At 55.7% G+C, this 25,247-nt stretch overlaps 1 protein-coding gene across 3 annotated transcripts in view; it reads left to right on the forward strand.

Annotated features, from left to right (window-relative positions):
- PIK3C2B (phosphatidylinositol-4-phosphate 3-kinase catalytic subunit type 2 beta) overlaps window positions 1-25,247 on the forward strand; it is a 66,738-nt gene that overhangs the window by 15,815 nt on the left and 25,676 nt on the right. For 2 of the 3 annotated variants that reach the window (XM_043484690.1, XM_043484691.1), the window contains 15 exons: window positions 3,742-4,762; window positions 7,871-7,971; window positions 8,550-8,704; window positions 8,879-8,999; window positions 12,241-12,352; window positions 12,503-12,582; window positions 12,965-13,028; window positions 14,422-14,568; window positions 15,213-15,246; window positions 16,036-16,231; window positions 17,390-17,512; window positions 20,830-20,997; window positions 21,422-21,533; window positions 22,690-22,832; window positions 23,987-24,175. In XM_043484690.1, the coding sequence (XP_043340625.1) occupies window positions 3,830-4,762; window positions 7,871-7,971; window positions 8,550-8,704; window positions 8,879-8,999; window positions 12,241-12,352; window positions 12,503-12,582; window positions 12,965-13,028; window positions 14,422-14,568; window positions 15,213-15,246; window positions 16,036-16,231; window positions 17,390-17,512; window positions 20,830-20,997; window positions 21,422-21,533; window positions 22,690-22,832; window positions 23,987-24,175 (2,678 nt within the window). In that variant the 5' untranslated portion in view covers window positions 3,742-3,829. Of the gene's footprint in view, window positions 1-3,741; window positions 4,763-5,915; window positions 6,470-7,870; window positions 7,972-8,549; window positions 8,705-8,878; window positions 9,000-12,240; window positions 12,353-12,502; window positions 12,583-12,964; window positions 13,029-14,421; window positions 14,569-15,212; window positions 15,247-16,035; window positions 16,232-17,389; window positions 17,513-20,829; window positions 20,998-21,421; window positions 21,534-22,689; window positions 22,833-23,986; window positions 24,176-25,247 lie in introns of those variants that run through there. The other variant, XM_043484692.1, reaches the window with a different exon arrangement.

Genomic DNA, 25,247 nt, shown 5'->3' on the forward strand with positions numbered 1-25,247 from the left:
GTACCCCAGAGCAGGAAGATAACTGCATAAAATCACAGAGGTATCAAATAGGTAGTAATGAATGGTTGGAGATGGGAGGGAGATGTGGGCTGGTGATAAAGGCCTTGTAAAGGAATCAAATAGCCTTTGAAGGGGTTTAAACAGAGAGTGAGATGATCAGATTTACGCTTTAGAAAGAGCCCTCGAGCCTCTTTGGGGAGCAAGCTGTAAAGAGGGAAAGGTTAGGACAAAGGACACTTGAAGGCTATTACGATAGCCCAAGTGAGAGAAGGTATGGGTCTAATTAGGGCAGCAGCAGTTAGGATAGAAGGAAGGACTAGATTTGGGAAGAATTCAGAGGACAGGCCTTGGTGATTGGATGGGGGTAAAAGGAAGGAGGGATCTAGGAGGACTGTCAGCTGCCTAGCCTGGGTGACCGGGTGGTGCCGTTCACTGCGATGGGGAACCAGGAAGGGGAAGGTTGTGTGAAGGAAATGAGAATGTGGTCATTCATTTTGGGCATCTGGGGTTGAGATGTGGGTCGCCATGTTGACTTGAGGGGAGAGAGACACATTTGGGGTCATCAGCACGCACCTTGTATGAATGGGGAGACAGACCGAGACTGCCCAGGGCGGTGTCATGCCAACCGAGGCCGAGAATGGAGTCCCGAGCCTACGCCAGCGTTTCAGGGGTGGACATGGAGAGGAGCACAATGGTGGAAGACGAGAACAAGAAAGAGAGTGTCATGGAAGCCAGCGGGTAGAGGGTATAGGGAAGAAGGGAATGGTCTGAGAGCCAAGTGCAGCAGCAGTGTCTGGGCAGATAGAAACCTCTGTGGGACTGGTAAGCCTGGGCATTGTTGCTGGGGCATTCTAGTGGAATGTTGGGGGCAGAAGTCAGGTGACAGTCAGTTGAGGAGTAAATAACGGAGAACTGAGAAACGCCATGTGTCTTCCGCTCTTGGCGGGGACGGGAAGGGAGCACTGAGGGTATGAGCTGAAGGACAGGAGGTCAGGGTGATCAGGGCGTGTGTAGGGTTCTGGCTTTTGTTCTTTTTTCTTTCTAAGGCCAGAAGAATCTTGAACATGTTTAAGTGCTGAAGACAGCGAGCCAGTTAAGGAGAAGAGGTGAAAGTCCGGGAGAGGGGAGGGGAGTTTGTGGAGCATCGTGTGGAGGAGACCCAGTGGCTGGACAAGTGTCCAGGGGGCTTCTAAGTCAGCGGGAGGGGGGCTGCTTCCCCAGAGGCCAACCAAAGAAAAGGAGGCTGAATGCAGGCGTGGATCAGTTAGTCAGTGGGCAAGAGAAGCCAGAAGTTGAGAGATTATTTCCAATGGCCTTAGTTTCTCTCTTCACAGTGGTGCCAGGCCAAGCTGTCTCACTACTGTGCTTGTTCCAGCTTGGGCCTAAAAATACAGCCATTCTCTGGATTAAACCTGGAGGAGGACATGGCAACCCACTCCAGTATTCTTGCCTGGAGAGTCCCCATGGACAGAGGAGCCTGGCGAGCTATGGTCTACAGGGTCGCAAAGAGTCGGACACGACTGAGCGACCAAGCACAGCGCAAGCTCAGTTCAGCTTTGAGCGTTTATCTCTTGTCTCCTATCAAAAGCACTGGGTCTCCTTTTCCTGGGTCCAGCGTCCCATCTCTGGGCAGCCAAGTTCTGGGTATCTCCATCTGCTCATCCGATTCCTTGGAATTTTAAATAGCAGGACTCTCTCTTTTCCTCTGTGGATAAAAAGTAATCTATAAGGAGATGTTGAAGGGTGGAGAACCGCAACAGACAGGGGAAACAGCAGAGAACCATTTTGCATACCCTGAAACTGGGCTTGGTCTATTCCATTTTTGGGGAAATACATTCTAAGACTCATGGAGCCAGCCTGTGCCTAACGGATGCTCCAGAATCTGGGAGGGGACAGCATGTAAAGGATGCTCTTGTCCTAACTCATTTGGTGTGTGATGGAACTTGCCACCATGAATCTATCTGAACTTTTTTTCCTATTGATGTTTTCAATTTGCTTATCATGAAGGACATGCTTTATATGTTTGTAACTTGCTGGGCAAAGCAGTACAATAAAATGAAGGATTTTTGATAATTTTAGAAATGGTGAACTCAGCTGCTGGTGAGAAGCATCAGAAGTGACTTACTTCACACTCAGCTGTCCCTATCTAATCTGAAACACACAGGTCTGTGTTTCTCAGCTTCGGCTCCAGTCTAGAGTCTCCCGGGGAGTTTTTAAAAATACCACTGCCTTACTGAAGACCAATTAAATCAGAATCTCTTGAAAGTACCTGGGCTTCAGTACTTTTAAAAATTCTCCCAGTGTTTCTAATATGCAGCCAGGGTTGAGAACCACTGGGCCAGGCTAACCTTGTCATCACGACCATGTCTTCATGCCGTTTCATCTCACAGCTCCTGAAGGAGAAGGAAGCCAACACTGGAGTAAATGAACGGGGCTGCTCACAGCAGAGGCAGCTGGCCAGGCATGTGTGTGTGTGATCTTCCTGTTTGGTTTCCTAAGGCTGAGGGAAATCAAGAGTTTTGGCACACCTTCCCTTCATCAGGCACCTGGGTCTTACCTGTTGGCCAATTTTGTTTTATTGCTTGTATTGATGTGTTTGGGGAGGATCTCCATGCAGTCTGACTAGTTGTTTCATTGGGCTTTAGCGTACTTTTCATTATAGATTTATTGAAGTATAATTGATATACAGTAAATTATACGTATTTAAAGTGTGCAACTTCATAAATTTTGACATACAAATATATGGTCAGTGGTAAAGACTCTGCCTGCCAAAGCAGGAGACGCAGGTTCAATTCCTGGGTCAGTAAGATCCCTAGGAGAAGGGAATGGCACCGCACTCCAGTACTCTTGCCTGGAGAATTCCATGGACAGAGGAGCCTGGCAGGCTACTGTCCATGGGATTGCAAAGAGTCCACACAACTGAGTAAGCAAGTAACAGTTGTACTTTCACTGTAGATTAGTTTTCCTTTTCCAGAATTTTATATAAATGGAATACTACATGCTCATAATCTTTTGTCTGACTTCTTTTTCTCAGCATAGTTATTTTGAGATTCATCCATGTTATCGCATGTATCAGTAATTAACTCCTTTTTGTTGCTGAGTAGTATTCAGTTGTGTGGACGTATCACACTTTTTAATCCACTCACCTGCTGATGGACACTGGGTTTCCAGGTTTTGATGCATCTGTTAATCCCGAACTCCTAAGCCTTCCCCACCCCCGCCCCCGTGGCAACCACAAGTCTGCTTTCTGTGTCTGTGCCTCCGTTTCTGTTTCACAGATACGTTCATTTGCATCATATTTTAGACTCCACATATCAGTGATATCATTATGGAACTTATCTTTCTCTGACTTACTTCACTTATTATGATCATCTCTAGGTCCGTTCATGTTGGACAGCTGTCCTCTTTAAATTGACTGAAGAGCCCTTGTCTCTATCTTTTTGTCTTTGCTGATGCAAGGTGCCTCCCCTTTCCTTAGGGTTAGGGGTACCTGTGAGCAAGATGAAGATGGGATTTAGGGACCAGAGATAGAAACACGTATGGATGAATGGAAGGGTGGATGGGTATAACACATACATAAAGTTGTCCTGGTATCTCTTTTTTTCTCCATCTTCCTGTTTCTTTCCATCTGTTGTAGACACTCAAGAAACAGACAGTGGCCCAGATTCTAGGGCCCAGTCAGATTACTGACACATCTCTTTTTGAGACTGAATGACTGATATTTTTACCCCTCCCTTGCAGGTGCCCAGACACCATGCCACAATCCTGCAGACCAGACATTGCCATGAAGTAGGAGACTTCCTTGTCTGCTCTGTCCCCCATCCTCACCATGTCTTCGACTCAGGGCAGTGGGGAACACTGGAAGTCCCTGGAGTCGGTAGGCATCAGCCGCAAAGAACTGGCCATGGCTGAAGCCTTGCAGATGGAGTACGATGCGCTTTCCCGGCTTCGGCACGACAAGGAGGAAAGCAGGGCCAAGCGGAACGCAGACCCCTCTCTGATCAGCTGGGATGAGCCTGTCCTGGACTTCTACAGCAAGCCAGCGGGAAGGCGGAAGGACCTCAAGCTCTTACGCGGTCTTTCTGGCTCCGATCCTACCCTCAATTACAACTCAGTCTCCCCACAGGAAGGGCTGCCCAACCACTCTACCTCCCAGGGCTCCCAGCCTGGCCCAGATCCCTGGCCCAAAGGCTCCCTGGCCGAAGACTATCTCTACATTTTTGATGGTTCAGATAGGGGGCTCTCTTTGTCCCCAGGACCAAGGGACAGAGAAGACTATTCTAAGAAACTGTCCCCACCTCCTCTGCCTCCCCGAGTCTCTATCTGGGACACTCCTCCCCTGCCTCCCAGAAAGGGGTCCCCCTCCTCTTCCAAGGTTTCCCAGCCCAGTGACATCAACACTTTGTCTTTGGTTGAACAACCTCCAGGCAAGTTGCTGGGGCCCCGGATCCTAGAAGAGGAGGAGGAGCCAGGAGGTGGGAATCCGGGGCGGCCGCTGGGGTCCGTGGACTACGACGGCATCAACGATGCCATCACACGACTCAACCTGAAGTCGACCTACGACGCAGAGATGCTGCGGGATGCCACCCGGGGCTGGAAGGAGGGTCGGGGGCCCCTGGACTTTGCCAAGGACACTCCTGGGAAGCCCGTGGCCCGGAGCAAGACCATGCCCCCCCAGGTGCCCCCCCGCACATACGCCTCCCGCTACGCCAACAGGAAAAACGCAGCACCCGGCAAGAACCGCCGCATTTCTGCAGCTCCGGTGAGGACCTCTGTGTTTCTTCTGTGCCCGTTCCCCTTGTCCTTCAGAAACAAAGAATAGCCCCTCTTTCTTCTTCGCTGTCCAAATGCAGGCCTGCTCCACCCTCGCCCCTTCAGTCCGCTCCTGCCTCTGCTTCTGACACTGTCCCCCGGGGAAGAGGGATGCCAGGAGAGACAGCTCCTTTTCAGGGCCAAGTTTCGTGTGTCCCGGCCAAGCGGCCCTTGTGGGTGCGGGCATTTCTGAATGCCCGCTTTGTGATATAAGGGGAGACCTGGGGTGAGGAGATGCAGCGTTGACCCCATGGCCGAATGGCCTCTGCTTTGTGACTTTCTGCTCTGCCAAAAATGCTGCGTGACGATGGGGTTCGGTCACGAGACTGACCGATGTTTAGAGTTCACAGAGTCCCAGTCCTGGCCAGACCTCCCAGCGTCTTGCCTGATGAGCCTCGGTGCAGGGCCCTGTTCCCTCTCACCCCAGAGCTGCATTGTTCTCGCTCACTTTCTCTCTGTGGTCTCTCCCCCACTTCTCTCCCTGTCTCTGTCTCTCTGCCCCGCTGTCTCCTCCCTGTCCTCTGTGCGCACACATGCCTCTCTCTCTCATTGGGATAAAATATACATCCCATAAATCTACTCTCTTAACCAGTCGTAAGTATGCAATTCAGTGGCATTAAGTACATTCATGTTGTTGGGCCATCATCACCATCATCCATCTCATTTTGCAGTGAAAATATTTAGAAAAAAGTATGCAGCATGACAATAATAGTTTCACTTTTATCAGTACATAGTATAAAATAGCAAAGTATTTACGCAGAAGCACAGGGTAGGTTCCAGGGCAACTTTGATTTTTTTCTGGTTTAAAAGGTGTCAGCAGTGTCTCCTTCAGGGCAGGACCTGAAGCCTGCTTTGCGTTTCACGCTTGGGGCCTGGAAACCCTGGCCCCAGAGGAGTCAAGAGGCACCCTGTGGCTGATGACTTCTGTGCTAATGGCGTTCCACTTCATTCCATCCTTGTTTTCTCCTTATCCATTGTCTCACGGACACACTGGGGCTTTCCCATGTTACGTCCCAGTAATTGGGATCCTCCACGACTCTGGAAAAGCCACGTGATCCTTCCTTCCTGTGCTGGTTAAGAGAGTCCCCCAGAGCAGAGGCAGCTCCTGGGATAAGCTGTAGGGCGCCGGGCTTTTTAAAGGCCCGGCTCCGAGAGGTGGGGCTGTTCCTGCTATTTATAGGGACAGGGAGAGTCTGTTCCCCCACAGCCGGGCCTGCTCGCACGGAGTCAGGCCACCCTGGTAGGTGGGCGCCCCTGTGGCTCCCTCCCCGCCCCCAACTCTCACCCTTCCCACATCCCCTGTGTGTTATCAGAATTCTTGGGGGAAACTTGGTCCAGAGTCTCCTTGAAGAAGCTAGGGCAAAGCAGAGCTCCTGCCAGGTCTTAGAGGGACATGCGGACTTGGTCCTCCCCACCCCAGCCTGGTGCGGGGGCTCACCCCAGGAGCGGGACCCCCTCCGGCTTCCGGCCCACACCACCTCCTCGCCTTCGCCGGGCCTCCAGCCGGAGCAGCCCTCCTCATCCCTGGGCTGCGGGGCCAGCTAAGGAATCTGCTGGCTCCAAGTGCCAGCCTGGTACCCCTGCCGCCAGCCTCTGCCTTGCAGGTGCCCCCAGCCAGCATCAGGCGATGCCCCCAGGGCCTGCCGGCCGGGCAAACGTAAGTGGCTTTGTTTCGTTTTCTGATGGAGCCCGTGAGTGGTACTGAAAGGGCCTGTAAGTGGCCCTTCACCGCGGCTCTGCTTTCTGCCCCTGCCTTCCCCTACCCTCCGTCTCTGTCTCTCTGTCTCTGTCACTCTATCGCTCTCACTTCTGTGGGTGAGCTGCTGACAGGGGCACTATTGTTTTGACTGGGACACAGCACGAACTTGGCAGGGCCAGGGCTTCCCGTGCCAGCTGCCCCCACACTGCCCTCCCCTCTCTGCACACCCTCCACGCCCGCCCAGAGGGGCGAGGCCAGTGAGCGAGGGTCACTCAGAGGAAAAGCTCTGGATATTCAAACGAGGAGCTCACTTGCTGCTGTCTGCCCCGGGGCGGGGCGGGCAGGCTGAGAGGTGAGGGCTGGTGTGAGCAGACTGGCGCGGCTTCTCGGAAGCGGCGCTTTCACCTGATGCCGGCCTGCACTCCGTCTGAGCCTCACTTCGGCCTGCACTCCGTCTGAGCCTCACTTCGTGCTCTTGGGGTGGCCTCCCCCGGGGCTCTGGGCAGGTCTGTCAGGCCAGACCTGCACCAGCCCCTCCTCCACTTCCTCCCCCTGGGGCTGTGCTGCGGGCCTTGTTGGAGGGCTGCTTTAAAACTCTCTGGGTGACTGGACAGCCCTGTGGTGGAGGTCCTGTCAGAATCCCCGGTGGCACACACGCGTTCTTGGACCAGAAGCGGGGCTCAGGCAGGCTCCCTGACACTCCAGCTGTGGGGACCAGCAGACTCCAGAGCCGGGAGGAGCTCACCCTTTTAGCGGGTCCTTTCCTGCCCAGAAAGCTGCTTTGACACTTTATTCCCCAAACAGCATTGACCGGGAAGGCACGTGTGTCTGAGTCATCGCCTCCATCTATGGTCTCAGTCTCTCTCTGTGTTGGGTCCCTAGGGCTTGCTGTGGATGTTGAAGCGTTGCCCAGGGCCCCGCTTCCTTGGGGACTGTTTGGGCAACCTGCTTGCACTGATTTCCGTTCTGGGACAGGGGAAACAGCTGTCCGCTCAGCTTCCCGCCACACCTCTGGGAGCACCCCCCAGAAAGTCGGCCCCGGGATCCAGCGAGCTGGGCGCTGCCTGACCTGCAGGCTTGAGCTTATTAGACACTGGCCTCTCCAGAAGGAGGTTTGGCCACACTCACGTCCATCTCATCCAGGCTTCCAAACTCAGCCAAGGCTTCAAGTGCTTTTTCAACTTGGCTCTTAGTCTCCCAGGACAGTAGATAAATATATTCCTGAAAGTCCCACATTTTCCTATGCCCCTTTCACCAGGAAGTCTTTACACCTAGAGGTTAAGAGTTTGCATCGAGGAACAGCCTGTGGGAAGGGGATGATGAGGGAAAGGCTCTGAGTCAGCTGTTCTTCTCTTAAAGGTGGGCTCCCGGCCCCACGCCATCGCCAATGGCCATGAGCTGTTTGAGGTCTCAGAGGAGAGAGATGAGGAAGTTGCTGCATTTTGCCACATGCTGGATGTGTAAGAGTTAACGATGGGGTTAGGGAGGGCTGTGGGACAGGGAGAAAACTCACTCCTTTCAGAACTTTCTAGGGAGGAAGAAGAGCACATGTAATAGATCTCAATTATAACTATGGGGTGCTTCCTGCAACCAGTGTTTGTAGGCTCTTTTGGAGTCTTAGAATTTTCACATTTTGGACAAAAAGCATGAAACTTTGCTCTAACAAATTATTCCAATCACTTCAGGAGCAGTTGCCCTTAGGAGCAAATATACCCCAGATGGTGATAACTGGTGTAATCTTATCTGGAGCTAAAAGAGAAAGGAAATGGATTCAGAAAAATATTCCTCGGAACTTATTATGGAAAGCTGTGTTGTTTAGAACTGTCACTAATGTTCAACTCAGCTTGAGAAACGTTTTGCAACTGTAACAAATGTGTCAGGAGCAAGGTTTCGCAGAGATGCTTCCCCAGTGTCCCCATCCCGGCCTGAAGACCTGGAGGGCGGCAGGCGGGTGGGGCCGGAGGGACCCCTGGGCCTCAGGACGGAGGTCCCAGCAGGCGTCTTGTCCGCCGCTATCTTCCCCTCTCTTCCTGCCCAGCCTCCGATCCGGCTCTGACGTCCGGGACTACTCCCTCACCGGGTATGTCTGGAGCGCTGTCACCCCGAGCCCGGAGCATCTCGGGGATGAGGTGAACCTGAAGGTGACTGTGTTGTGTGACAGCCTGCGGGAGCCACTCACCTTTACCTGCAACTGTAAGTTGTGGGGACGGTGGCGTGGGCGTCCTCGGAGGTGGGGCAGGGGTGACTTCTGAAACCCCAAACTGCTTCATTGGCTGGTGATGGCACTGCAGGGCTCGGGGGCTCGGGCTGGGCCCCGCCTGCCCCAGTGACCCCCTCCTTCCCCCCGCCCCACCTCACCCCTTTCAGGCTCCTCCACTGTAGACTTGCTCATCTACCAGACCCTGTGCTACACCCGTGATGAACTGAGGGACGTCGACGTGGGTGACTTCGTGCTGAAGCCCTGTGGGCTGGAGGAGTTCCTGCAGAAGTGAGCGAGCGGGTGGGGACAAGCGGGCAGGAGGTGGCACGTGCCTTCTGGGTCGCAGGGTCGTGAGAGGCCTTCGCAGGGGTGGCGCTGGGCTCAAGGCCTGGGCGCAGGCCGGACTCCTGCTTTCCGGGCATACTCTCAGCCACGTTGCGCTTTCCCCAGGAGCTCGGTCTTCCAGAGGGCTTGGCCGGCTTCCTGAGACAAATCTGCTGTGGAAAGAGCTTGGAACTGGGATTGGGCAAAGATCACATCTGCCTGCAGACTTCTGCACGTGGAGAGATGTGTGTGGGGGGTGGGGGGCTATGCTTCTCCCGCCCCTAGATTACGTGCAGTGTTTACGACCGGGGGCAGGAGGAGGACTGGGCAGAGTGCCCTGCGGGGCTGGGGGTAGGAACCACAGTTGCTCTCCTCCCCTTTCTGCCGGCGAGCCCTTGCCCTGCTGGCATGTGGGGCTGGCTGTCCTCCCCACCAGAGGCGCGCCTCCAGCGCCTGTCCGTTCGGTGCCCGCTGCAGCAAGCGGCCTCACTGGAAAGTCTGATGGGGACCAGTCTTCTTTCCACTGCGCCGGGCTCTGGGGGGCTGGGCTGGCAGAGAGGGGGCTGTGCCCCTCGGGTGGCATGGCTGTGTGGGGGGCTGCGGAATCAGCCAGAGGTCAGCGGATCAGGAAACAGAGAGATCTCCTCCCCCTCAAGCTTCAGCCGCCTGCTGCCCTCATCCCTGGCCACCGGGTGCAGCCGATGCTGGGAACGGGGAGAAGAGGCTGCCTCTCAGGGCTGAGGGGTGCGCGGGGAACACCACCACTTGCTCCTTCCCTTCCATGCAGGTCGAGAGGGAGGGATGCCTGATCTGTGGCTAGCGCCGTTCTTGGCTGGCGTCTTAGGGGTACTGTGGGCACTTCCTGGTCTCTGTGCCCTCAACAGGAAAACAGAGGGCAGGGCCCTTCATGGCACAACTCTAGGGAGCACAGCTCAACGTGTACTTACTCTCCCCCAGAAGAATAAAAGGGGCCCTAGACTCAGGGGCTCCTGGCAGAGAGCCCCTGCCACTGTTGGAAGAAGCGGTGGGCACCACGGGCACCTGAGCACAGCTGGTCGGGGTCTGGCTGCCTCTTACGGGTTGTGAGACTCTGACCCTCAGCTTCTTCTGTAAAATGTAGCAAGGGTTATGAATGAGAACGCCCCAATGAGCAATCCCTAAATATTCCCAGAGAAGGACCAGTCCAAAGAGAGGACCCAGGTCAGCTGGATACTGTCACTTCCTTTACGGCCCCTAGTCCTTCAGCCCGAGTCCAGAGGTGGTGGATAAGCGCTCAGGTTCTGACGTCTTGCCAAGACGCAGGGGGAGTGTCGCAGGTGAGGTGGAGCAGGACGGTTGGTCCTCGGGTCAAGCCTGTCTCCCTCTACCTTGAATGCACGCAGAGGAAGGCCTTCCACAGAGAAAGTCAGGCGCGCTCCCCGGGGACTGTGTCCGTCACTCCTGGTCCAGGAGCCCCCTCCTTCACCAGGGCTCGTCTCTTCCCTCTCATGTAACAGAACAGCCCAGACCACTGAGCACAGATAGCTGCCTTGAGTGAAGGTGGAAAGGCCCCTCCGGGGGTTCCAGAAGGCTGCTGGCTCCCAGGAGGCCCTGGGTTTCCTCCCCTGGCCTAGCAGAGGGGCTGACGCTGAGGGGGAGTGGCCGTCCAGGATGCAGGCTGCCCTGATAAGAACCTTGAGACCGTCCCAGGGGAGGCCCGGGTTTCCTGCCACCTCCCCCACCTCCACCACCTCTTCCTTCCTCCCGGTCACTCCCGCCAGCCCCACGCCCCGCCCAGCCGCTCCAACCCCCAGGTTTCTGCTGCCACCCAGTTCAGAGGCTTGGCCCCTCTGGATGTGGAAAACCCACTTAGGTCCTAGTGGCCTGGCCTGGCCGTGGGCCTGGGCATTTCTGTCAGCTTCTGCACAGAGCCCTCTGCGTTGCTCTCCTTTCCATTTCTGGCCTAGACTCCCAGCTCTGCTGAGGAAGGAAGTCCCTTTCCGGCTTCTGTTCCCCAGCTGCTGGGACCTGGCCCAGGCCTGCTGAGCTGGCCTGCAGGGGGGACTCAGTCTGCCCTTCTCCCGGGCTTCCTTTCTGACCAAGGTTTGACTTGGGGCTGGGTCACCGGGGGACCCCCTAGTGCGCCTTCTCTGGAACCTGGGTTGGGGAGGGGCACAGAGGTCTCGTGTGTTGTCCTCTGAGCAGGGGAATGGCATGCAGGTAGTCTGTAGAGATTATATTTTTATTCACAGTCACACGACCCACAGAGGGAGGTGAGAAGCAGAGCTTTGATTGGTTGGGGATACTTCCACTTAATATCTTGGTGGGTTTGCTTGGTTGGCCTCGGCACTCCAGATGGTAATAGTGAGGGTTGTGAGACATAAGACCACAGTGTGGGGGGACTTAAGACCACCTGTGCTTAGGCTGGCTTCTGATGCATCCTATATACCAAAGTTGGGCTTCCCTAGTGGCTTAGTTGGTATTGAATCTGCCTGCAATACAGGAGACCCAGGTTCAATTCCTGGATAGGGAAGATCCCCTAGAGAAGGGAAAGGCAACCCACTCTAGTATTCTCGCCTGGAGAATCCCATGGACAAAGGAGCCTGGCGGGCTACAGTCCATGGGGTTGCAGAGTCGGACACGACTGAGCAACTAACACACATATATACCAGAGCCAAGAGGAAAAGTGAAGTCGCTCTGTCGTGTCCAACTCTTTACAACCCATGGACTGTAGCCCACCATGCTCCTCCGTCCAAGGGATTTTCCAGGCAAGAGTACTGCAGTGGGTTGCCATTTCTTTCTCCAGGAGATCTTCCCGACTCAGGGATTGAACCCGGGTCTCTCACATGGTAGGCAGATGCTTTACTGTCTGAGCCACCAGGGAGGATGGAGTTTAAACACTGCCCCTGAGAAATCCCTGTTCCCCACTCTCTCCAGAAGTTCCACCCCTAGAGGTGAACCAGTGATAATGGGAATAAACACCTAGGATAGTTAGTGTTTGCACAGACCAGGGGTTAACTGTATTAGGTGCTTTTCTTTAGACAGACATATTTCTTCCCCTGAGCCCTACCGTGACACTTCCCAGCAGCCAAGGTAGCGGGCACAACACAGGTATGCTGCCCCCACCTTCCTCGTTTCTCTCGCCCCTAGGCTAAGGTGTGCACTTCCCTTGAAAGTTCCACTGAATCTCTAGGATGCTAACGGCCTTGTCCCCCTGTCCCTCCAGCAAGCATGCCCTGGGCAGCCACGAGTATATTCAGTACTGTCGCAAGTTTGACATCGACATCCGGCTGCAGCTGATGGAGCGGAAGGCCGTGCATAGTGACCTGGCCCGCACGGTTCGTGTGTGCTGGGGAGGTGGAGGGCTGCACCGGACGGGGAGGCGGTGGGCAGACGGCGACACGGAACACGCTGCGTGGGCCTGGGGCAGGAGCGCTGGGCTGCGGTAAAGGCAGCGCCCTTCTCTGAACAGGGTGCTTCTCACACAGGCGAATGATGACCAGAGCCCCTCCTCCTTGAACTACCTCGTCCACCTGCAAGAGAGGCCAGTCAAGCAGACCATCAGCAGGTGAGAGTGGCTGCCGTCCTGGATGTGGGCCAAGCAGAGGCCGCCAGGGGGCCCTAGCAGGCACCCCGCTTGCCTTTCTGCCGGGGCCGGGCTTCTTGCGGGTGTCAAGGGTGGGGGTCCAGAGTCTCACAGGAGAAGATCCCCACTCCAGGGTGTGTGACGTACCTTCCCTTAGTACTTGACCACGTTCTCCAAGTAAGAGGGGGCCCACAGAAGGGACTTCTGGCCTTCAGTCTTCATGGGACAGACAGGTAGAGCGGAAACCCCCTTAAACCAGAGCCTGATTCCTGAGCTGAGGAGGAGGAGGGAGAAAATGGGTCTTCCAGAACACTGGGTCTGTCCTGACTTCTCCTATGACGTTTCCCTGTCCCCAACTCCCCAGGCAGGCCCTCAGTCTTCTGTTCGACACTTATCACAATGAGGTGGATGCCTTCCTGTTGGCTGATGTGAGTACAAATTCTGGAGCTGGCCTAGCGGCCCCAAATTTCTTTCTTCCTCTCCCCCAGTCCTCCCGGGATCAGCAAGCACTAAAGTGATCCGAAGCGGACCCTGAAATCTATTAGCAGAGCACTTTTCATTCCTCTAGCACATGGGCACGCCAAGACTGCAGGCTGTCTGGCGGCTGGCAGGTGTGTTCAGGAGGGTTCTGCTCCTCTGTGGGAGCAGGTCAGGAGTCACTCCCAGATCCTCTCTCTGGAGTAGGGCATCTCCAAAGCTAAGAGACATAGAGTTGCTGCCCTGCTGCGGAACTTGAATGTCCTGTGAGCAAGGCCAGGAACCTCTGATGTGCTGAGTCACAGGTGGTAAACCATCCGGAGGTGGAAGGTCCCCAAGGTAGGGAAGGGCCAGGACTCTCCCCACTCAGATTCACACGGAGTTTTAAACCTCAAAACCACGGGGATAAACATGTGCCCCACATGCTGTGAAGTTGAAGAAAATCAGATAGTGGTCTTCAAAAACAATCCCTGTCTCATTGATACTGTTTAAATGGTGATCATCCTTTTGGGGGAGCTAGATATAGCTTTGTATCTAGCTCACCCCTCCACTGACTGCCAGACTCCCTGCTCTAGCAGCCTCTGCTTAGATCTTTACTGTGATGAGAGATGAGTTCTCTGAAGGCCTTTTTTGTACTAGTCTGGCCCTATGTTAGTGGCCAATGTGGGTGGAGAAGCAAAAGAATTGTGTCAGGCTTCCGGGAGCCTGTGTTCCTGCCAGAAAAATGAAATATTAACATAAAGCTATTAGACAGAACAGGTTGGTACTGGGTAATCAAGGGCTTTTGGAGAGTGATGTAGAGGGGGATTGCTAGCGAAAGCTTTGGGAAGGAAGTGAGAATTTAGCTAGTCTGTGATCTGCAATTACTTAGGTAGTCAGGGCAGGAAAGGTGAAGGGATTCCAGATTAGAAAACCGTTGGAGCCATGGTGCAGAGGGCATGGCACGGCTGTGGGACTAACATGAGACCTCCGGGACAGCCTCAACACGACTGGGAGACATAAAGCTGCATGTGCAAATGCGCCCTCAGTGCATTTGGCCCCCTTGCTCTTCATTCTCTGTGGATTGATTTTATTAAAACTGCCCGTCACCCAGTGAGACCCCGCATGTGTTTGTGTAGTATAAACAGACTAGCGGACAGAGGGAGGCTGGAGCTAAGACGAGGTTCGGTGAGGATGGCTGAAAGCCCTGGGGAACGTGGGCACGGCTCCTTTAATTCATCAGGAGCTGTGTGATATTCGCTGACGCTGGGTGTTTGAAAATAAAGCATGGGTCCCACTGGTTACCCTCCCAGCCCGTTCCCCTTCAGCACTGGCCTGCCGGCCTCACTGTGCTGCCTCCCGCAGGGGGACTTCCCACTGAAGGCCGACAGGGTGGTCCAGTCCGTCAAGGCCATCTGCAACGCCCTAGCCGCCGTGGAAACCCCTGAGATCACCAGCGCTCTCAACCAGCTGCCCCCCTGCCCTTCCCGAATGAAGCCTAAAATCCAGAAGGTAACGGGGCACAGAGTGCTAGCGTAGGGGAGGAGGGGAGTAGCCCCGGGAACCAGGTGGCGGGGTGTTTGCTGACTGAAGGGCTCTTCTCTCCACCTGCACCTTTCATGTCTGAACACTCGGTCACAAAGTTCCTGGGAAATGGAGGCCAAGCATGTTGTCATGTCCCCGAGCCTGAGTGCGGCCGGGGCCTGCTGCCAGGACTGAGGCCAGGAGCGCAGGCCAAGGCTGCTCAGTCACTGAGGCACCGCCTGGCGGTTCGCACACTCAGTGGGTGCAAGACCAGAACCTCCCCGAGCCAGGGACTCGCCGCTCCACGGCGGGGGCTGCGTGCTGTGCAGACAGGGCCAGCCACACGGCAGGCTCTGCGATCTAAACGCGAGTGGCCCGAGGGCTACACGGGCTTGTTTGGGTGGACGCGATGGCTGTATCCTGGCTCGTTTGGGTGGATGCGAGGACTGTATCCTTGCTCTGGCTCACTGTCCGTCACACGGATCTGGTATAGACTATTACTCTATCCTCCCTGGGGAACCTCTGCTCCTTGAATTTCGGTCCAGTCTGGTCCGGATGAGGGCGGCTGTGAAAAGCTGTGACGGAAAGGACTGTGGCCCTAAAGCTCCCCTCCCCCCCTTTCTCCCCAACAGGATCCCACTGTCTTGGCCGTGAGGGAAAACCGAGGTAAGGGGGCTGCTCTCTCGCAGGTGAAACCGCAGGCTCTGCCCAGATTCCTTTTTCTCCCCAGCTCCCTTGATTTATGGGTCCAGGTCTGCCTGTGTGTGTGTGTTTTCCTATATGAGGCGTGGGCACAGCTGGAGAGCACATTTCTTTCCACAGAATGTTTTTGCATTATTTTTCCTAGTTATTCCTATGGTGTCCTGGGAGATGAGATGAGTTGGTGTAAGTGCGAGGGTGGGCGTAGTGCCCCGGCTTCCAAATGGGAAAATTTTTATAGGTTGTAGGCTCACAAGCCCTGTGTTTCCAACTTAGTAGGGGCCTGGGGAGACGGTCATAAAGAATTTTTCCCTAGGATTCCCTCTTAAGTCTTTAAAGCAGAAGGTTGCCCATATCCTAGAAATATGTTGCTCATATCTCTAGGATTCTTGGTCAGCGATTCCCAGTCTTTCAGATTTTGTGGACCGAAAAATATTATTTGGGTGACCAACATACAATTGTCAGTCTTATTTTGCTAAGCAGTGACTTCCAAGTAACTGATAACTCTTATTCCTACTATTTCCTAAAAGAAAGGACATTTAACACAAAATAGGTAGCAGTACATATAAACAAGGACGGTGTTTAAAACTGAGCATCTTTCATTTTATGAGCAGCATATGCCCTGCTCCTGCTTTCCCCCATTTCAGCACAGACGGTGACTGGCGGCTGGGGACCGCGGTCCCAGGCAGTGCCTTGTCCACACGACGGGGCTCACGGACCCTCGGGGCTCTTCCTCCTGCCCTCTTCCTTAAACAGAGAAGGTTGTGGAAGCTCTGACGGCTGCCATCTTGGACCTGGTGGAGCTATATTGCAACACGTTCAACGCAGACTTCCAGACGGCGGCGCCTGGGAGCCGCAAGCACGCTGTGGTGCAGGAGGCCTGCCACCTCTCCGGGCCGCTGGCCTTCACGGTCTATGCTACCCACCGCATCCCGATCGTCTGGGCTACCAGGTGAGCGCGGGCTGCCGGCCCGGGACTAGGGAGCGAGCCGAGGGTCGCTTCAGATGCCTTTCTGTCTGCATGGGACTCCACGGCCCTAAATGCAGGATCTGTGGCACAGTGGTGCCCCACGTGCCCACTGAGGGACACAGAAGAGGGACACGCAGCGGGGGAGGGGCAGCGGCGGCCGGGGCTGGCATTCCCCTCTGTGCTGGCTGCAGAGGCATCCCTGCCCCTCCCACCCAAGGCCGGCGGGGGACACGCTGGCGGCGACAGATGGTGGCTTCCCAGGCTGAGTGCACCCTCCCGCCGCCGTGACCGCGCTCCCCTGCACAGTGGGCGGGGCAGGGGCGAGGCAGACCCTTTGTCTGGAGTCCCTCCCGGCCAGTGGGGGCAGGCGGGGGGTGGGGGTGGGGGTGACATTAGCGTGGTCCTCAGGTCCTCCTGGCCCCGGCCCCGTTGGCCTGAGGGGATCAGGCCTGTGGCCCCCCCCAAACCTCGCCCTCCTCCCGGACCCCCGCCCCCTTCCCCGCTCTCTTTGTTCCCAGCTTAATGTATTCCTCTGGGCGACTGGCGGAGAACAAAGGGAGACTCTGGGAGCCCGGGCCTTCGCTGCCCTCCTCTGTCAGGCACCTGTCGGCGCAGGGACCCCCCTGTGTTGGCATTCACGTCCGCATCTATCGCGCTCTCCTCCCACGCCTCCCCCCTCCCCGCGCAGGCGCACCGGCGCAGATGTGCACGCAGGCCTGGGGCTGGCGCTGGCCCTGGGCAGGGGCTGCGGGCTGCGTCCAGTAAGGGGCCAGAGACCGGGTCTCCCGGGGCTGGCGCTGGCCCTGGGCAGGGCCTGCGGGCTGCGTCTAGTAAGGGGGCAGAGACGGGGGCTCCTGGGGCTGGCGCTGGCCCTGGGCAGGGCCTGCGGGCTACGTCCAGTAAGGGGGCAGAGACCAGGGCTCCACATGGAGCCTCAGAGCGGGCAGGGGCACCCAGGCTGAGCTGCTTTTCCCGGAGCCCGCGTCTCCAGATCCCACCTGGCTGTCCTGCCCCTTGGCTGCATGTTCCAGTCCCGTAGACCGAGAGGAGTGTTACCGGGGGAAATGGAGCTTGGCGTGGAAATGGAGCCGAGATACCGTCTAGGAGCCAGGGTCCTGACTTGCCTCCTTTCCCTTGTAGCTATGAAGAGTTCTACCTCTCCTGCTCCCTCAGCCATGGCGGCAAGGAGCTGTGCAGCCCCCTGCAGACCCGACGGGTCCACTTCTCCAAGTACCTCTTCCACCTCGTCATCTGGGACCAGCAGTAAGCCCTCCCGCCGGCCTCCCCCAAGGCTCCAGGGCCCATGGCAGACCCTCTCAGCCTCTGAAGACCCAGGTTAAACCGGGCTTTCTCACTGACTAACCAGGAGGGCCTTTCAAACTCTTGAGTCTCCACTTCCGACCTCTTAAATGAGGACGGGTGTAATTTCTGCCTTTAAAGTGGTTGAGTCTCCAATGAGAAGTGACCATGAAAGCGTGTTGTAAACCATGAAGGACCATATAGACATTAGTCTTAATAATAATTCATCATTTTCATCTTGTCTCCCTTGAAAGGTTTAACTAGTCTGATAGAGTCTCGTCTTCTCCCTTGTTCCTAAATTTCCTGTAGAAGAGGGAGACAGGACCATGTCAAGGATATGTAAGCCTTTCTCCCTTACATATCAAGGGGGAAAGGCTGCCTGTGGGGAAGAAGGATGGGCTTGGAGCCGTAGGAGTGAAGCTCTGTTTCTAGTTCTGACTGTAGTCCTAGATTCTCTGAGGCCTCAGTTTCTCAGACTGTGAAGTTGAACATTTGCTCAACTCAGAGGCAGTTGTGGCACTGAAGTGAGATAGGTTTACAGACATGAAATGAAGCCACAAGCACAGGATAGTAACACCGTGGTATTAACAGTAGTTTGCTGTCAGGAAGGTAGGCATCAGCCAAGCAGAACAGGAAGGAAGTGGAGGTGAGGGCGCCTTGATGGTGACACTGCGGAACTCTGTGCGCCTTCCGTGTTTCCTGTGCTGTGCTCCATCCACTCGGAGTTTGGTGCCTCCCCCCAGCTTCACTTTCCCAGACTGACTTATCTCTGAGTCCTTGTGTACAAAGCAGAAGATTTAGGAGATTGAGGAGGGTCCTCGGTGAGGCCCCGGGGTGTTGAAATAGGTGAATGGAGAGCCTGGAGATCTGGGAGAGGTGGGCCGTGTTACAGGTGGCGGCTGGGGGACAATCAGAACAGATGCAGCCCCTGTCTCCTGTTGTCACACTTTTACGGTTCTGAGAGCAATAAAGGTGTGGATACAGTTCTCTAACTAAGCAACTGCCAGGGCAGGAGAGGCTCTTGGAGGCGAGGGTGGCTGCATTAAAAGGCTCCTGAATGCCATCATCCCCTTGGGACTCAGCACTGCCGCTAAGGGAGGCGTGTGTTACGTTGCTCTGGCCCAGGCAGGCCCCACAGTGAGCCGTTTCCCGTGGGGTGTCAGAGGGAGGGAAGCAGCCCAGCATGTCCTGCCCTGGGCTTCGTGCCCTGTGGCCTCAGACCCGTGGGGCTGGTGTCCTTCCTAGAGCCTCATGGAAGGGGTTGTCTCAGCGCTGCCTCTGCAGGTCCCCCTCGGGCACCTTCCTGATCAAGACCAAGGCGTGTGGGAGGGTGTGCTACAGTGTGGGGCTCAGAGCACAGGCTTGGGGTCCACCATCCTCTCCTCCCTGCAGGTGCCACCTTGAGCAGGTCATTCAGTCCAAAATGAATGGTGATACGGCCTACCCTATAGGGTTGTTTGAGAGCAGTCGAGACATTGCAAGTAAAGTGCTTGGCACGATACCTAGAGCATGATAAATGTTTTCTTCTTTATCATCTTTGTCGTGTTTTGAGCTGGGGGAGCTCTCTCAGTTCCGGTTTCTCTGTTCCAAGTGACTGACACATGAAGATGCTTGTGCGTGAAAGGACTAAATGTGTAGCTCCGTTCCAGTGCAGCAACCACAGTGTCACACAGAAAAAAATCACAGTATGCACACGTCACACACGTGAAGCTCTGTTCCCCTTTTCACTGATAAAGAAACTGAGGCACAGAGGTGTGAATAGCTGGCCCAGGTTGGGAGAGGCAGAACCGGGACTGGAAGGGCACATTCCCAGACCCCTGCCGGCAGGAGCTGGCCACTGTGCCGTGCTGTTGAGGGATGGGTTGCAGAAGGGAGGAGGCCCAAGGCTGCAGCTCACATACTGGTTGTCCAGACTGACCCAGGTGAAGGTCCATGGGGAGATTTCAGAACACCGGATATACCAAAGGGGCGAGGAGAAGGGGGCCTTGGCTGGGGCCAGACTTTCTGGTTTCGGTTCAGAAAGTGTCCGCACTCCGCTTTTCCTCTGGGTGCCCAGCTGGAAGCCAGGCACCCAGGTTCAGGACTAGCTCCATCTCCTCTCTGCTGTGGGGCCAGCTGGTCCTCTCTGCCACCGTAGTGTGGGGATCAGCTAACTCTCAAAATAGGCCCAGCAGCCTGGCTCTGCCCCTGGCCGGGCCTGGCATGCGAGCTGGCTCCTGGAGGGGTCCTAATTATAGCTGTGGGCCCCCGGGGTAGGGCCGGGGCAGGGCCCTGCCAGTCTCTGGCAGGGAGGCAGGAGTGCTCCGCTTAGGTGGAGGTTCCCCCAGGAGTGAGGGGCGTGGTGGGGGGAGCTGCTGGTCATGAAGCTGCTCACCGCGGGGGTGGCCGCCCTGCCTCTGTGCCCTCGGGCCTAGAAGCTGCTGGGCCCGGGGCTGGCCAGAAGGGTGTGACCGTATGGACTTTGGCCCCGGGACAGCTTCCCCGAAAGGTAATGCGGGTCCTCCCTCTTCCCACAGCTCCCCTCCCCTTCCCCCTCACCCCACCCCAGGGCCTTATCCTGAACTTGGAGGGCGCGGCTGGGTGTGGTGTGACTCAGACTGGGAGCAGGCGGAGACCATCTGGGCTGAGGCCCCACGGGGGCTTCTGAGTCTGACTTCTTGGGATCCTGCCAGTTTGCTTTCTCACTACCCGGGGGCGGGGAGGAACCCCTTCTTTTTGTTTGGTTTTCAAAATGTTGGGGATGAGAACAAACTATTTGTGTCTGGTGGGTTAGGAGAAGAGGGGGTTAGGGGAGGACAGACAGGTTCCAGCAGGGCTGTCGGGGTTGGAGGGGGGGCGAGCAGGAGGAAGAGATCCTGCTGCTGCTTCCTGGTGGTGGGGATTGTTCAGTGGAAAAGGACTGTCAGCAAGCGGGTTCTTGGGGACCCTCTGCAGAAATCCTGAAACTTGGGAAGGAGTTGCGGCAGACAGTTTGGGTCATGTCGTTACCTGAACTCTGGGTGACTCTGGCTAAGTGAGTTCTGTCTGGTCACACTGAGTAGCCTCAGAGTGAAAGGATGTTTGCCTGACTCTCCCCAGGGCCTGCAGAGACTCTAGACTGTGATCCCGAGGGCCTTGAGGGAAGTTTTGCCTGCAGTCTGGGGTCTGTCCTAGTTCTGCAGGAAGGCTTCCCCAGGGAGCATATGGGAGGCGGCTCCCTTAGCCTCAGCCTGACATCCTGGCTGCCTGGCCTGGAGGCCACAGGGGTGGCACCGGCTGATCTGGTTTCCTGTCCTCCCTAGGATCTGCTTCCCCGTGCAGGTGAACCGGCTGCCTCGGGAGACCCTGCTGTGTGCCACTCTCTACGCTCTGCCCGTGCCCCCGCCTGGGAGCTCCTCGGAGGCCAACAAACAGCGGCGGGTGCCCGAAGCCCTGGGCTGGGTCACTGCTCCGCTCTTCAACTTCAGGCAGTATGTGGGCCCAGGGCACCAGCGTGGCCTTGTGGGGAGGAGGGCCTGGGCAGAGGTGTGACTGGGCAGCTACTGGGCAGGACCTGTGGCCCAGGACTGGTGGGAAGGGGCATGGAAATGCATGCTCAGGTAATGCCATCTGGTCTTGTCATTGGAAGGACCTCAGAGGTCCTCCAGTCTTGCTCTCTAGCTCATGAAGGCATCCATCCCAGGTGTGGTGAGCTTAGAAAGGCTTCCTGGAGGAAGTGGGGTTTTTTTAGGGCTTGAAAGAAGGAAAAGGTGGTGATCTGGGGGGAGAATGAGAGAGAAGAGTTGGGCAGTGGATTCAAGCAGAAAAGGCAGATTTTTGGATGGGGAAGCAAGAGGAAAACCGTGTCCTTAGCCACTGGGTTTGTTGGCTCATCCCCCCTTCCATCCCCCTTAGAGTCCTGACCTGTGGCCGGAAGCTTCTGGGCTTATGGCCAGCAACACAGGAAAGCCCCAGTGCCCGCTGGAGTGCGCCCAATTTCCACCAGCCAGACAGTGTGATCCTGCAGGTGAGGGCCCAGCCTGCCCCTCCCCCACAGGGCCCCCCTGGAGTCGGCGCCAAAGCTCCCCGGAGGTCTGGGCTGGGGCGGCAGGAGAGCGTGCGGAGCTGGGGTGTGGGGTGGTGTGACGGCGGCTGCCAGGTGCGTGAGGCTGGAGCAGAGCGGGAGGGCCGTCTCTGTGGAGTCCTGGAGGTCACCTGATCTCAAGGAGCCCGAGGCGGGATTTGAGGCCCTTGCCAAGCGGGGCTCAGCTCCTCAGAGCCCTTTATGATGAAGGGGCTAATATTAGTAGTCTGAGCCATCCCCTCCTGGGGCCTGTGGGGAAGCCCTCGCACAGCCACTCAGTGTTCTAGTGGGGGGACCCATTCTCTGGACCAGGGAGGAGTTGGTTAGGTCCAGGGTCTAGTTACCACTCTATGGCTCCCTTGTGGTCGTGAGATGCTTTGGTATGGAGTATGGAATATCAAAGTGGATACAGAAAACGGAAAAAAAAAAAGAGAGAGAGACAAAGTGGATACAGAGTAAAAGCTCCCAGAGGCAGGCATTTTTATCTGTTGTATTTACTACTGTGTATCCAGGGCTTAATGCTTGGCATATATTAGATGTCAATAAGCATTGTCAGTAAGCATTTCTTGAATGAAAGAATGTGGAACCCCCTTTGAGGATGGTCTCCCTGAGCTCTGACATCCCTTATAGGAGGATGAACATGGCAGAATAGAGCAAGGGGACGCAGCATTACGGGCCTCAGAGTTGACAGGGCCCTCGCCTCGCATGTGGCCCCACCTTCCATCAGGTGGTACCCTCCAAGACTGAAGGCTCCCCAGCCTTGGCGTGGAGGCTCCAGTGGCTCAGCCTCATCACGCATCTGTTCAGATCTCTGGCCTGGGACCAGTCCCCTCACCTAGAGGCATCTCAGCCCAACCTCTTCCTCACTTGACCATTTTTCTTTCTGTCTCTCTGTTTCTGTCTCATTTTTTTGCTGGAGGTTATAGCTGGAAGGGACTGTAGTGGTCACTAGGTCCAGCAAGGTTATTTTACAAAGACTCTGGGGGGGAGGGAGGGAGGCAGGAATGCTGGCAGGTAGGAGGGAGTTGGAGCCCCAGGTCCGTGGCAGCCCCACCCAGTTGCGGTTCTCTTTCCTCACTTTCCTGATGTCATCTCGAAGATTGACTTTCCCACCTCGGCCTTTGACATCAAGTTCACCAGCCCTGCTGGAGACAAGTTCAGCCCCCGCTATGAGTTTGGCAGCCTCCGGGAGGAAGACCAACATGTGCTTAAAAACATCATGCAGAAGGAGTCCCTGCACTGGTGAGGTGCAGGGCATGCCCCGCGTGTGACTCGGGCCTCCATTGAATTTCTCGGATTCCAGCTGACCTCCCAGCAGGTCCCTGTCCTCCTGCTCTGGGAGGCGAGGTGGGCTGGGGTGGGCATTGATTGCCACCTAGGCAGGAAGCCATGGAGAGGGGGCCCTGCAGCCCCTAGCGCTTTTCAAAAGCCGGCCTTAGGAGAGTGGAGAGCTCAGAGTGAGGATGTTAGATCCGGGAATGCCCCTGCCCACAATGGGCACTTGAGCCAGGATCAGCTGGCCAGGAGCAGCAGAGCTTTGCCCACCGCAGATGAGCTGCCCGCTGTTTGCTGTCCATGGGGCTGCTGGGCTCCATGCTTCCCACCGTGCCCCCCCCTGCTGCCCCCGCCACACCCGCAGCTTTGGCGTTTCTCTGGCCCTGTCACTTTCCAAAAACATCCGCTGTCAAGGCAAGCTGGCAGCTCTCGGGGGTCTGTGAGCCCAAGCTGATCTCACCCTTGGGGCCGCTTCTCTCAGCGGGTTTGGAGGAGCTGGCGGGGTCTGGGCGCTCCCTGGGCTGTCCTCTCGTGTCCCTCTCTGGCTCCGGCATGCCATTGTCTGTGGCAGCTGAGGAAATGAGAGAGCTGGGGCTTCTTTTGCTGGCTCCTGTCCCATCGGGGCACACCCCCCGCCTCCCCCCGCTGACCCCTTACTCATCAGCCCCTCAGCTCCCTCCCCCATTGGACACCTGATCACAGGCCAGGCCCGATTAGCTGCAGGCGCTCTGGCTGGCCCCCAGGCCTCTCGGCTGCCCAGAGCCCAGCGTGGGGACCGCTGCCCTCTGGTGGCTCCACTTGGGAGCTGCCCTCAGTGATGCCCCCAGTGCACCCGCAGGAGGGGCAGCCGATTCGGTGCCCTGGGCCCTGGTGTCCCTGAGATTTGTACTCTGGCTCCCAAAGTTCGCTTCACAAGTTGCAATCCCTTTAGGGACAGCCTCTCTCTTCCCCATCTGACTTAAGGGCTCTTGGGTGTAGCCTGGACAGAGGCGTTCACAGCGCCCCTCGGGTACTAGGAGGGAAGTTGGGGAGCTCTTTAATCGGTGAGCGCAGCGTTCTTCTGGGCGCCTTGCAGACAGCTGACCCCGCGTCCTCTCACCCCCCACCGCCCCCGCCCCCAGGCTCACGGATGCGGACAAAAAGCGCCTGTGGGAGAAGCGGTATTACTGCCACGCGGAGGTGAGCGCGCTCCCCCTGGTGCTCGCCAGCGCCCCCAGCTGGGAGTGGGCCTGCCTCCCCGACACCTATGCTCTGCTGGCACAGTGGACCCCCATGAACCACCAGGACGCCCTGGGGCTCCTGCACGCCACGTGAGTCGTGACACCCACCTTTCCCGACCAAAAGTCCTGCCCGAGGCAGGCTGTGGTGCTGGAGTGAGCCAGTCCTGGGGAGAGCGGTCAAGTGGGCCTGGAAATTCTGGGCTTTCCACTTCTTTTTCTCTTTATCACATTCCACCCGTTCCCCTCATGTTATACTGTGAACATTTTCCAAATGTGCAACAAAACTGAAAACAGTGAACATCCATATTCCCACCACCTAGATTCTAACCTTAGCATTTATTACATTTGATTTATTCTATATGTACTTCCATCAATATATCTTATTTTTATATGCATTTTGAAGTAAATTGAGACATCATAACTCCTTCCTAAATTCTTTAGCAAGCATATCATTAACTAGACCTTGTTAATGTTTATTTACAGTTTTTCCTTTGAGATGAAATATACATATAAATAAATGCTAGAGCCTTATGTGTACATTTGCTGAGATTTGATGTATGCACACACCTGTTTAACCCAAATCTTATTACTTAATTCTTTTAAAGCCACCGCTTTCTTCTTTCCTCTGGGGACACAGGCTTCCAGTCTCAAACTCTTAGATGGTACCCACTGTTCTTGGCTTATTTTCTACTACTATTAGTAATTAAAATGTATCTAATCCATGCATTTTACCTTCAGGACTTTTTGAGGCAATGGATTTGCTAATCTCTGCTAAACTAACTCTGGCTAGGTATACTGGCTTATATATAATTCCATGATCTCTGTTACTCACCAGACAAGTTTTGCATTAAAGGATGGTACCAAGAAGTGATAACACTTTGACTCTCATGAGGGCTCTTTGATGATGGGAATTTCTAGCAGCGTGAGAATTAAGGAAGAGATCTTTGGGTGTAGGTTTGAGGACTTTGTCTCATTTTCTTTAGCTCAGACAGGGAATGAGAATGACTTCCATGGCCTGAGGCTGACTCTGACTGTGGGCTGGGCCATTCTCAAGGAAAAGATGTTTAAGGACTCCTAGTGGCTTTGGCAGATTCTGGGAGTCATTACCTTTTCTCCACCCATGCCTCTGAGGCCCTGTGGTAAGGACGCTTGCTCAGTCCTG

The sequence above is a fragment of the Cervus canadensis genome, chromosome 13 (genome assembly GCF_019320065.1).
Source record: "Cervus canadensis isolate Bull #8, Minnesota chromosome 13, ASM1932006v1, whole genome shotgun sequence".
Taxonomy (NCBI): domain Eukaryota; kingdom Metazoa; phylum Chordata; class Mammalia; order Artiodactyla; family Cervidae; genus Cervus; species Cervus canadensis.